This window comes from Ceratotherium simum, chromosome 15 (assembly GCF_057802395.1).
Source record: "Ceratotherium simum simum isolate JZ-2026a chromosome 15, ASM5780239v1, whole genome shotgun sequence".
In the NCBI taxonomy this organism is placed as follows: domain Eukaryota; kingdom Metazoa; phylum Chordata; class Mammalia; order Perissodactyla; family Rhinocerotidae; genus Ceratotherium; species Ceratotherium simum.
This window is the reverse complement of record NC_141914.1, coordinates 37,885,391-37,898,162: the sequence shown is the minus strand read 5'-3', so window position 1 is coordinate 37,898,162 and position 12,772 is coordinate 37,885,391. Positions and strand designations below refer to the sequence as shown.

Genomic DNA, 12,772 nt, shown 5'->3' with positions numbered 1-12,772 from the left:
CAGGACCTTATTTATTGTGGAGAATAAGAAATGATCAAGCAGAGCTCAGACTTCTGTGACAGTCCCTGTCTTCGTATATGATTCAGAAAGTTTTGTATCCAGAACCCCTAGTATTTACCTGTATTCCTAGGAACCGATCCTCCAGGGTGGCAGTGGATCATGGTTGTTTTCCTTATCGAAACTCAGTGTGCTGGTTAAGAGCTCTGTGGATCCTGAAAGCCATAGTCTGTTTTCTTCCTTCCAGCGGATGTAATTACAGCTTCCACTCCCACCCGGTCTGTGAGTCACTGGGCTCTGAAATGTGCTGGCACACTGTGTTAGCCCCATGTCCCTCTCCCTGGGGCTCTCCCAGAGCGTCAGGACCTCATTTTCCACTGGATTTACTTTAATGATGAGTGTTACAAGGTTGTTTCCAGGGTTGTCACTGTTTCTTCCTCTAATGTTCAGCTACAGTTTTAATTTTCAGCTCTTTTCACTGGCCTTCATTACATAGGAAGAAAGAAATTTGCTCTAGCAGATCGTATCAAATGTGTTTCTCTTTTTCTTCCAATTAGAAAATCACTCCTAATCAGTTCTATACTGGTGGGTTAGATTTTCCACTGGAGTTACTTTACTGCTGAGTGTTACCAGTCTGCTGGGTTAGATGTCTGGAAACACTGGGAAGGGTGCTTTATGTTTATGGATCTGCCAGACTGAGACTATGCTCAAATTTTGTTGCTTCCACTTTTGTTTTGTGCATGACACTGATTTGGCAAATCAGTTTCTCTGTGCAGCATCTTAATCTGAATCTGTTACTTCTCTTTAGGTCTATCGTGAGTCTTTGTGACAGTGCCTCTGGTTGGTTGCCCTAGTTTGCTTCTGATTATGCAATAAAATCCATGATTAGTTTCAGTAAACATTACTATCTTACTTGAAACTTTCATGCCCTAAATGCCTATTATCTCATGGTGCCTACATCTTCCCTGGATGGTAGAGTGTGGCCCAAGGTGCCATTGCCCTTTGATAAATCGGAACATAGACCCAAGGGGGAGCAATGTGACCTGCCCAGGTCATACAGGGAGCTGTGACAGGATTGGAGCTCAGGTTTCCTGATTCTCAGCCCATGTTCTTTCTTCCAGGTACTTCTCTTCGAAGTACAGTCGTCTCTTGGTATCCACAAGGGATGGGTTCCAGAACCCCTATAGATACCAAAATCCTCAGATGCTCAAATCCCTTATATAAAATGGCATAGTATTTTCATATAACCTACACACATCCTCCCGTATACTTTAAATCATCTCTAGATTACTTATAATACCTAATACAGTGTAAATGCCACATAAATAGTTGTTATACTGTATTGTTTAGGGAATAATGACCAGAAAAAAGAGTCTGTACATGTTCAGTACAGACACAGCCGTCGTAGGCCTTTCAATCCATATTTGATTGAATCCGCAGATGCGGATACAGAGGGCCAACTCTATAGATAACACAGTTGCAGTAATGGATGCCATTTATTGAACATCAGATAGGTGCCAGGCCCAGACATGACCTCTAGTACTCCCAACAATTCTGCAAAGTAGAGTTTTACAGATAAAGAAACTGAGACTGAGGGAAGTGAAGTAACTTGGCCAGAGCCTTAGCTAGACATCACAGAATGCAGGTAGAGCCCAGGTCTGCCCGAGCCGTGCCCTGTGCTCTTCTTACTGCATTGCAGAGGGCTTATGAACGCTCCAGTGAATATGTGTGAAGTAGAAAATCTGCCTGCTTGCCCTTTCCATCCCTTCATCCATTTTATCAGCAGATAACTATTCCACAGCTGCTCTTGCGGGGCATAGTGCTGGGCGCCTGAGAGCAAGAGTGACAGAGGCCCTGTCCTCAGGGAGCTCTCCCCCCACTCTCCCCGTTCTCTCTCTTCTGCAGCATCCACCCATCCCTTTCATTGCCAGGTTCGCCTGTTTTCTCTGCACTGTGCTCAGATGTGTCCTTGCTTTCCATTTCGGTGGCCACGTTAGGACTAGGCATACATGACCGTTATCCCATGTAGGCTGGCTCTGAGTGCAGTGCCTATGAGGCCCTCCTGTGAATAACTCAGTGAGAATGTACAGCATCTGGGCACTCACTGCGTGCTCTGCATGCATGACCTTCTTGCTCACAGAGAAGAGGTAACTTGCCTGAGATGGTGTTGCCAGGGATGGGTGACGTCAGGGTTTGGGCTTAGGCAGGACGGACTCCAGAGTCAGGCTCTTGCCCACTAGCCGCTGCGGTGTCACGGGCGTTTGGGAAGCAGGCCCTGCCCCGGGCAGCAGGCCTCAGTCACACTGAATGGCTCTGCACTGAGAAGTGCCAGGGCAGCAACAGAGAGAGGCTTTTAATCACGGGTTCCCCTGGTTTGGTAAATTTTCCTACCTTTTTAAAAGGGTTGGTATTTATGTTTTCTGACATGTAAAAACTAATCCTTTCCCCAGAAGTGAATTAAATAAAGTGAAATAGATATTTCACTGAGACACAGGACATACATGTCAGAAATCACAAAGAATCTTTACAAAGTCCAAGTTCTTGAAAATGGGAAGACAAATGCTGGTGATTTCACACTGGGCTAGGTGCCTGCTCTTCTGCCTAAAATGGGCAGCTCAGAATAAATCAGGATATAGATTATTCAGCAAATGTCTGTTGAACACTGGTGTAGAGCACTGGGAATAGATGGATGAATAAGCTCCAGTTATGATATTCAAGGAGTTCACAAACTAACGGAGGAGACAGATGAACAGATAATTACGCTACAGTAAGTGCAACAGCACGGTTATGGCCAGGCCGTGTGGAAGCTCATCCATTGACAGGACTGGGCACTCAGAGGAGGCTTTCCGAGAGGTTAGAGCTGAGACTTCCATGTCTCATTATGTGCAAGAGAGTCATCTGGACCCAAAGATGTAATTTCAGGGACATTTGGATGGTTTATGTAGATAATGGGAGAGCATGTTTCAAACAAGGCTGCCCTGGCAGACGTGCAGTCTATGGCTGTTATACCTCAGCAACCTCTCAAACTCTGCTCCTCAACACTGGAGCAGGTGAGAGTTTTTGTGGGTTTTAGTGTGCCAGAATCTGTGAGACGTTCAACTCCTCTTGACTCGCTCATCTTTGTACCCCAGGGCCTGATACAGCAGGGACTCCAGACGTATCTGTTGAACCACAGAACTGGATCCAAGTTCACGAGGCCTGGAGGTGACAGAACAGGAGCCTGTGTAGGCAGGACATTAACCAGCCCAACGGGCCTTCTGTGGGCAAGCTGCCTGCCCAGGAGCCCCATCCCTCCCCACTTTTCGAGCCACAGAACCAGGGAGACGAGTACAGAAATCCTCACCTTAGTGATTTATTAGTCATTCCCTGAATGCTTCCTTTTTAAAAATACTCTGTCTTATTCCAGGAAGGATTTTAAGACAGGTGAGCATCTCCTAGGTCCCAGGCACGCCTACAAACAGCTGTCCCGTTTCACCTCAAATGACTTGTATTCAGATGCTTTTCCACAGAGACCATGTGGCCCAGCCGAGAATAGGGCGTCTCCATCCTGCACTGACTTTGCTTCCAGAGGCTCTCAGGACAGCCCAGCAGTGGCTCCCTAGTTCAGTCCCTGGTTGCCCAGGATGGTGGCTGTGTTATAAGAAAGGACCTGTCACCTTCAATTGTTTCACACCCATGCAACAACCATATTTTTCAATTTCTGAAGGATGTTGTTGTTGGAAAACCCCTTCTCTTGGTATCTCCAAGGAGTTTAGGGCCTAGAGGAGGAATAAGATCACAACAAGCCCAGAGCTCAGTGCCACCCCTGCACACTTATCTGGGCTTGTGATGTTTGAAATTATGAGTTTGCTTGTGTGTGTGTGTGTGTGTGTGTGTGTGTATAGACGTGTGTGTACATGCTTACCTATTGTTACTCCAGGTGTTCTCCCAGCAGAGGGGGAGTAGGGTTTACAAGGTGGAGACGCTGGTATGACCCTTCATTGGTTGTGAATTTTCATTTTACGTTGGGCAGGTCTCCTAGCCTTCTCTTCCTCAGTTTACACAATCCTGTTCACTTATTTGGTAAAATAAGTGTAGGACTGCAATTCAAGAAGATTCAAAATAAATCATGTGGCAGGAACATTTCTTATTAAATTTTCTTATTATACCCTAGGGTTGCTAAGATGCATGTGAACTCAGTGAATGTTGAAAACAACCTACCTACTTGGGACACCTTAGGAAAAAAGTCTGTCCTGTCACCATTAGGACTCAGTGGGGACTGACGGTCTGGCCGCCCTGAGCTGTCCTGCAGTGCAGATTAGCGCCTTGCTGCTCGAAGTGCAGACTGAGGACCAGCATTTGCAGCACCACCTGGGACTGTGTTAGAAACGCAGAATCTCAGACCCCACCCCAGACCTTCTAACCAGAATCTGCTTTTTTTTTTTTTTTTTGTGAGGAGATCAGCCCTGTGCTAACATCCGCCAATCCTCCTCTTTTTTTGCCGAGGAAGACAGCCCTGGGCTAACATCCGTGCCCATCCTCCTCCACTTTATATGGGACGCCGCCACAGCATGGCTTGCCAAAGCAGTGCGTCGGTGCGCGAACCCCGACTGCCGCAGCGGAGCGCGCGCACCCAACCGCTTGCGCCACCGGGCCGGCCCCCAGAATCTGCATTTTAACAAGTCCTCTCAGGGATTCTAATGCACATTAAAATTTGATGCATGCTTCGCTACTGGAGGCCCGGGTTCGGATTCCGGGTGTGCACCGGTGCACCGCTTGTCCGGCCGTGCTGAGGCCACATCCCACATACAGCAACTAGAAGGATGTGCAACTGTGACATACAACTATCTACTGGGGCTTTGGGGAGAAAAAGGGAAAAGAAAGGAGGAGGATTGGCAATAGATGTTAGCTCAGGGCCGGTCTTCCTCACAAAAAAAAATTGAGAAGCGCTGGATCAGAAAACATGGGTTGGACCATTATTTGAGACTTCTGCACTTTCTGCCTCAGTGAGCAAACTCCCAGGGGCTAATCTGTGCCTACAAGAGACTCATCTGCTGAGTAGTATTTCCTGGGGGTGAAAGTGTGATTCTATTTTTAACAGTAGCATTTTCTACATGACCTTCACTTTCCCAAAATGATTTGAGTTGGCTTCCAAAATACATCCAACTGGGTTATAATAGCTCACATAAATGTTTGCACCAAGTCCTGTGCAGCTGCTAGTTCAATGTAGCTGACCACTTAGTTCTGAGTTCCCTAGTGAGAAAAGCAAAAAAGAAAACACAATTAGTAACAAGTATACACAATTAGTACCTGCGTCCAACACAGTTTTTCTCATCGCAGGGTCTGATGGGAATTTCTTCAGTGGATCATCACAAGTGGCCTGTACTATCTACATTTCCATAATAAGTACGATAGCACATTTCATGAGGCTTTTTTCTTACAATAGCCCTTCAAGGCAAAGGGCTGTTTTACAGAAGTACTTCTATAAGGAGAGGCCTTTTCTTGCTCTGCTGCTTTGTCATTTGCTAACTCGGCCTTTACAACCTTCTTTTTTTGTGAGGAAGATCAGGCCTGAGCTAACATCCATGCTAATCGTCCTCTTTTTGCTGAGGAAGACCGGCTCTGAGCTAACATCTATTGCCAATCCTCCTCCTTTTTTTTCCCCAAAGCCCCAGTAGATAGTTGTATGTCATAGTTGCACATCCTTCTATTTGCTCTATGTGGTACGTGGCCTCAGCATGGCCGGAGCGTTGGTGCGCGCCTAGGATCCGAACCCAGGCCGCCAGTAGGGGAGCGCGCGCACTCAACCGCTAAGCCACGGGCCGGCCCCTACAACCTTCCTTTTAATTAACCTGCTTTAACTGCCCCAGCACCACCTTACCTCGCCCATTCCCGACTTGTTTCCATTGTTAAACCCTCCTTGTTAAGCCTATCCCACAGTAATCAGGGAGTGAGCACAGGTGAGCGCAGGGTGCCTGGTCCCTTGTCCTGTGGACTGTGGGGGTGGTGGCCCCGCAGCTGAGGTTTGGAGTGGCCAGTGAAAGGCATGTAGCATCCTTGTCCATAACCCGCCCTGCTCCCCCGTTTAGCCGGTGGTACTAAAGGGGTTAGGAAAATCACGTGGCGGGATCGTGTTTTCCATTGTTAAGTCTCTTGAAGGTAATTATATTTTTTGTCTTTTTGCATTGTTTGAGCTAGGTTTGTAAAAGTATTTCTCAAACCTTCAGATCATCTCTAGCCTGGAACTCCCCGGGGGCTCTTACTTAGTGTCTGTGGGGAGTGTGATACTCCACACACTCTCTCTCCAAGAATATGATCGTTTTTCCTTCCAAATTATATTGAGAAGAAATGTTTTTTTAAAAAGTGTCCGGGCAGGTGTAAACATTGTCAGATTAGAGAATGATCCTTCATGTGTCTGGCAGACTCAGAGACACGAGTCTAACAGAATGAAACGTGGAGCCCCTGGGGGTCCATCCTCTTCTCTTTCTGGCTGCTGTTTGGGATCCTCCTGCCCTGCTCAGGAATCCCCTCGAGCCATCCCCACATCACTGACAGCATCAGGAAGAACTGAGGCGCTGTGCCCTGGGCTGGTCTCCGAAGCCTTGACATTATCTTTGGGGCACCACCGTGGGATTCCAGAAGCCCATGAGATGTGAGCCACCTCCTTACTGACAGCTGCTTTCTGGCTCTTAAAGCAGGTCCTTTTCTTCTAGTTAGCAGATGAAGCTGGGAAGTAACTTCACGCTTGGCCAGCACGGTTTCCTTCAAGGGCAGTGCTTGTTTCCATTCTCTCTTAGCTCTTAGTAGGTTTTTTTCCTAAGAGTGGTGAAAATTTTGAGGAAAAGAAGCTAAGTCCTTCCTGGAAGACAAATTTACATAACCTCTTAAAGCTTTTCAAAGTTCAAATCCTTCTTGGGGGTGGGAAATAGACCTGACAGTACCTTTCTCCTAGAGTGGTTTCGAGGATTTCATGAGCTCACCCATGGAAAACACTTAGTGCACAGGGCTTGGCACATAGGAATGCTCAGTACATGGTAACTATTAGTAGTGGTATTATTTGCTCTGTGTCTCCCCTGCTCATCCACTTGCTTGCCCTGTTCCTGAACTTCTTCCACATCCTGGACACAGGCATTTGTTGTTATCATTGTTTTGGTGGCTGTTCTTGCAAGGAGTTTCCTATAAACAGAGCATGTCTTCAGACCAGCTTTTGCAGCTCCCTTCAACCCCACAGCCCTTCCTCAGCCCACATAGGTACGTGCTCATGTCGACACCCAGATCTTTCATCATTGAAACACTTCTGAAATCAACGTCTAACTAAGGGTATCTCTAAATTGTAGTAATAAAAGCTGGCATCTACTGAGCCATTGGGGGTGCCAGGCAGGTTAAAGACACTTTAAATATGTATCTCACCTAATTTAATTTTCAGTAACCTCATAGGGAAGCATTATCCTCTCTCACTTAGAGGTGAGGCAGTTGAGGCTCAGAGAAGTGACTTGCCTAAGGTCACACAGCAGGTTAGTGTCAGAACTGGCATTCCAATTCACCTCTGACTCCAAAGCCTGTGGCCACCTCCACCAGGATCCCATTTCTTCTCTCTAGCTGTGAGTTGGATCAGATCCACTGAGAGCAGAACCACAGTATTGGCGTGTTCTACCACAGTGACATGTGGAACAAAACCAGACTACTGTAGAAGCAAGTTAGACTTCCCCTCTTTCAAAAAGCAGTAGATTAAAACTGCATCCCCATAGGTGGCTACCAGCTTTATGATGAGGCAGGGAAATGACGTGATTTTTCATTTATAATACATTTCCCACTACCACCACAAAGAAGGGGCATCTTTGCTGGCCATATTCAGTGATGGATATGGGAATGCAAGGCTGGATGGAGCTAAATTGCTCTGCATCGTAAAGGCAAAGAGGGATCAAGAAGCCCTATAGGAAGCTCGTAAGTATGGGAAATGTAGAGACCACATTGGGGAAAAGGTCTACAGAGAGGTCAACGTAGGGGCTGGCACCAAGGGACTGTAGAGGGACATGCTGATTTCTAATTCACGTTCAGTAAAATCTCTCTCCCCAGTTGCTGGTAGCAGGGATTTTCTTCAGAGGGATGAAGGAAGCACCACGTCCTGTTTCACCATTAGCCAAGTACAGGGGCTGCCCGTGGGGGTTATTAACCTTACCGTTTTTGATTTCTCAGGCACCCTCAGAACCTGTTTTGGATCCACAGCAAATCCAAGCATTTGATCAGCTCTGCCATCTCTACCGAGGAAGTTCCAGGGTAATGTTTGCGTGGTTGTCTAAATTTTTATTTCCCTATTTATAATTACTGTTTTGGAAACACAGTGTCCTCAAGTCCTTACTCCAGCCCCTCCTCAGTCTATAAAGTTCCCTGGCATCCCTGGTGTGGCCACGTGGAGCCCTCAGAGGAAGTGGAAAGATATCTGTCCCTTACCTGCCATGTGCTGTGAGGACACAGGAGGGCATCTGTGTTTGTACTTCCTCCAGAGAGAGCAGGCATAAGCCTAATCCCTCATCGGGGAGGCCTTTGTTTATCCTGATGACAGCCAGCTCTGCCCTGAGCCCCAGACCCTGCTGGACATCTGCATTGGTTGAATTTGTTTTGGCCATGAAAGGCAAATGCTAAATTATAGATTATATGGCTTAACCAAGATAGAATTGTAAATGCAGGCATCAACAGGGTACCTTCCATGAACCTCTCTCCAGATTCCTTCTATCCTGTGGCTCTGCCATCCTTAACATATGGCTTATACCCATGGTTCAACATAGTTGCTCCAGCTCCAGGCATCACATCTGCATTCTGGCTAGCAAGATGGAGGAGAAGGAGAAAGACCATAAGTCCTGTAAAGACAGTCCTAAAAATTGTATATACCACTTCCACTTACCTCCATTGTCCAGAACTTAGACACATGACCACACCTAGCTGCAATGGAGACTGGGAAAATTAGTCTTTATTCCAAAAGGCCATGGGCTGAAACTCTTGCTATCCTGTAAGTGTAGAAGAAGAGTACAGATTTGGCGGGCTGCTAGCAGTCCTGCCACAATACCAGTCTGGGTGCCCCACAGGCTCTTCAGAAGCGTACTCATTGACTTGCTCGACCTGTTCTTCCTTGCCTGGTGCCTGTCTCCGGGTTGCATCTCCTCTCATCCAGTCACCCAGAGCAGCACCCTGGACTCATCCCTCCCATTCCATCCACTCACTGGGGACATCCTGTAGGCATCTTCTCTACCTCTCCTGTGTATTTCTCCCCTTCCCTCCAACTCACAGAGGCCACTGCAGGTCGTCTGTCCCTTCTCCGTGCTGCTGCCTGGGTACCCTCTCCAGACCCAAATGTCATGTTAGCCGCTTGCTTAAAACACGTTCCTGGCTCTCCACCACCTGAAGGTGGAGTCCAAACCTCTTCCACTCCCCAAGCCATACCTACATCCCAGCCGGGCCGGGTGTGCTCCCGGAGCGTAGCTTGAGCTCGCGCAGACACTTCCGTGCTCCGCTTCTGTGCCTGGGCCCCCTTCTCCCACTCTCCGTTCTTAGGCAAACACCAGCTAGGTTGCTTGGCAGCCAGAGGAAAACTGGTGTTTCCTTGGAGAGCTGGTCTAGGCAGAGGTTTGTATGCCAGGAGACGTCTCCAGGGCTCTCCTGAATGTGGTCTGGCAGCTCTACTCAACTGGCATCCGCTCCATCCCTTCCCAGCCTCAGCCAAGCTCTGCCCCAGGAGTTGGGTTTCTGGGCCTTCTGAGGAAGTTCTGCTGCTTCACACTGTTGAGCCCTTATTCAGGACTCATCGATTTCCAGATCACTAAGTTACAGAAGTAGAACACAAAAACCTCTCTTTTCTTAGGAAATAGAAAATATTTTTTGTGGTTGATCTTTCTGCCTCACAGGGTCCAGTGTGAAAGAACTTGGAGTTTCTGTGGCGTCTATTGTTGGTTCTGTTCATGGCATTGCAGTAATCATTCTCGTGGAGAACTTCACTGGCCGATGGGCCGCTAAGAGGGTTACAGGAGACAGGCAGTGGCACGAGGTGGGCTCGAGCAGAGCAAGGGCCGTCTCCCTGTAGCCTGCTTGGGCGGCAGTGGAAGTCCCTGGCAGGACTGCTTGAGCGAGTGTACCTCCTGTGTCCTTGGCCAGCTGAGTAACTTTCAGTCGGAGCCTCTGAGCCAGTGTTATGAGTTGGACCACAGACGTGTCTCTGAGCCAGGAGCTGGGGCTGCATGATTTTAGATAAATTGGCACTTTGAACTTAGGGGGCTTCAGATGTCTCCCCAATTACCACAGCCACTGGTAGGGAGTTTTCAACAGAAGTGACAAACAGACGCACGTGAGCCTTGTGCCCTTATTGCCTGCATGAGGAAAGAGCCCCTTGCCAGAGGTCAGAGAAAAGCTAGAAGACACACTTCCTGGCAGAGTAGGTGGGTGGGGAACAGGCAACAGAGAAGTTATCTCCAGGGAAGGCAGAAGCGTAGGCAGCTCGGCTGAGCAGAAGTCACCGCGTGGACCTGAGTTAGAGTCCCACACCACCACCGCTGGGTGACTTGAGGCAAGTTACTTAACTTCTCACGGCTCTGGGTTTTTTACCCAGAGGATTGTCATGGAGGATTAGAAACAACAGACATATAAAGGACCTGGCATAGCACCTGGCCCCTGAAGGGCACTCACTACAGATAGTTACCTGGGGCTGTGAGAAGTACCCGCGGGCTTCGGGGCCAGAGCCCAACACAGACAGACCCGCCCTGCCGTGTTTGGGGCTCACTCCTCACACTGCCCTCTCCGGGTGGAATTCTCTCTTCTCTGACCTTCAAGGGCGTCTCGAGGGCCAGGCCATCAGGCTCCTGCTTCTGCAGAAAGCCTCTCTGAGGTAGAAGGGTTGGCCCCTCTGAATGGCAGAGCCTAGTTGCCCAATGGGCTGGCATTAACCTTTCCTCCTGCCACTCTCTCTCCTTGGCGGGTCTTCAGAACTGAGCCCTGCACAGATTGAGGGTTTTGCTGGGGTCGTTGGTGGAAATAGGGAAGCTGGGAGCAGGGAGGACTCCTAGAGGAGAAGGTGGAGTCTCTGAGTTTCCCTCAGAGCCCCTGAGTTTGAAGTGGCAGCTGGGCATCCATTTGGAGCTGTCTAGGTGACACAACGACAGAGGTCAGAGCCAGTGATCATAATTCCAGGTTACTCACCCCGAGGAGAACTCACTGAGAGGGAGAGTGTGGAATGAGATGAGCAGCGAGTGGAGAAGCTCAGCTCAGGGGGTGGCCACAGGGAGGGAGAGGAGGCCACAGGGTCACACACCAGCGGGAGAAGGAGCACTCAGGGCACAGGAGGGTCAGGGTCAGACAGCTTTCTTTTGTCGGAGAGCATCACAGTTTGATGTGCCCACAGCCTTACCCAGTCTAATCTCATCATTATTAAAGGAGGAAATTTGGGCCCTAAAAGATGAAGTTAACTTGCCCAAAGTCACCCTACTTGTCTGTGAGATGCAGACCTGGGACCCTAAGCCAGTGTTTATTCTCTCCCTGCAGGCAGCACCGTCCCTCATGTATTCGAGGCCGAGGAGTTCAGGCTCCTCTGCCTCTGCTCCACATCCCCCTCCCACGCCACCCACACTGACCTCTGCCCCCGCAAGCCTTGGTTAATGTGTGTCCCCCCTTTGCAGCTGGCTCTTCTTACAGAACTCGCCCAGAATCGCAGCAGCGAGAGCTACCGGCCGTTCAGCAGCTCCCAGAGTGGCCCGGCTTTCAACAGCATCTTCCAGAAGGAGAACTTCCAGCTGCAGCTCATCCCCCCGCCTGTGACTGAGGACTGAAGCCTCTCAGGGGCCTGGCCCTGGAGACCAGAGATGATCCAAGGCAACTGGCTTGGCCCCCACTGCCCCCCACACTCTGAGCAGAGGCTCCCAGGTGGACTTCTGTGTCCGGCCTTTCTCCACGCCCGCCCTTCCCCAAGGAGACTCCCTGTCTCCTCCATGGTGTTGCCGCCACATCACTTCACCAGACTGGTTGATTTTGTTTTGCTCGTTAAGGGCAGGAATGTCACATACCTCCGTCTAGCTTTTTAACAAAATGCGCTTTGCCTGTTGGGACATTTTCCTGTTTCCCCGGAAGCCGAGAGAACAGGCGGAGCTCACACAGATGGCATTCCGGAGGCTGTCGTACCCCGTCTCCTCCAGCTGGTGGGTAACATGAAGGGACTTCAACTCCTCTGCTGTTGGAACAGGGCGCAGTGGTTGGCCAGGCTGCAGTGTAACCGAAACCTGCATTTCCGGGAGCGAAGGACCTTCAGGGCTGGGGCATCCCCTTTTGATGTGTTCATGTTAAAACCCATTTGAATGTCAGATTTTCCCTTTCTAACAATAAATGCCTCTGTGATGAAGTTCTGCAGGCCTGCTGGCGGACTGTCTAGCTCTCAGTCTATCAAGTCAAAAGGGCATTTAGAACCCTTGCTGCCACGATTCAGTTTTATTAGCTCAAAGTCAAGGACCCTGATTGTGGCAACCCTACCTTTATTCAAATCGGCAGCTCCCTCGCAGGCTCCATTCAGAGCAGCCCAACCACCCAAGTGCTCCGATGACAGGGACGAGGCTGCCAGAGCAGTATTTTTACGTTTCTTGGCCCTGGGACTTTGAAAGTCATTGAGCCAACAAGCACAGGAGGTCACCACACGCAGAGACGAGGTTTCCACCTCACAGGCAGAGGTGCTCCATCCCATCAGGTAACTCAGGGATGACCAGACTCTCATGGACTGGCTTACGCTAACCAAGCCCACAGGAAACAGACGTGTAAACTGGATGCA

The 12,772-nt window shown here is 49.2% G+C and overlaps 1 protein-coding gene across 2 annotated transcripts in view; it reads left to right on the top strand.

Annotated features, from left to right (window-relative positions):
- The window catches only part of VPS8 (VPS8 subunit of CORVET complex), a 244,235-nt gene extending 231,879 nt beyond the window's left edge, over nucleotides 1–12,356 (top strand). For both annotated transcript variants that reach the window (XM_014783113.2, XM_087439905.1), the window contains exons 46-47: nucleotides 8,173–8,253; nucleotides 11,637–12,356. In XM_014783113.2, coding sequence (XP_014638599.1) covers nucleotides 8,173–8,253; nucleotides 11,637–11,786 — 231 coding nt within the window. In that variant the 3' untranslated portion in view covers nucleotides 11,787–12,356. The remainder of the gene's footprint in view (nucleotides 1–8,172; nucleotides 8,254–11,636) is intronic.
- The last annotated feature ends 416 nt before the right edge of the window (nucleotides 12,357–12,772 follow it).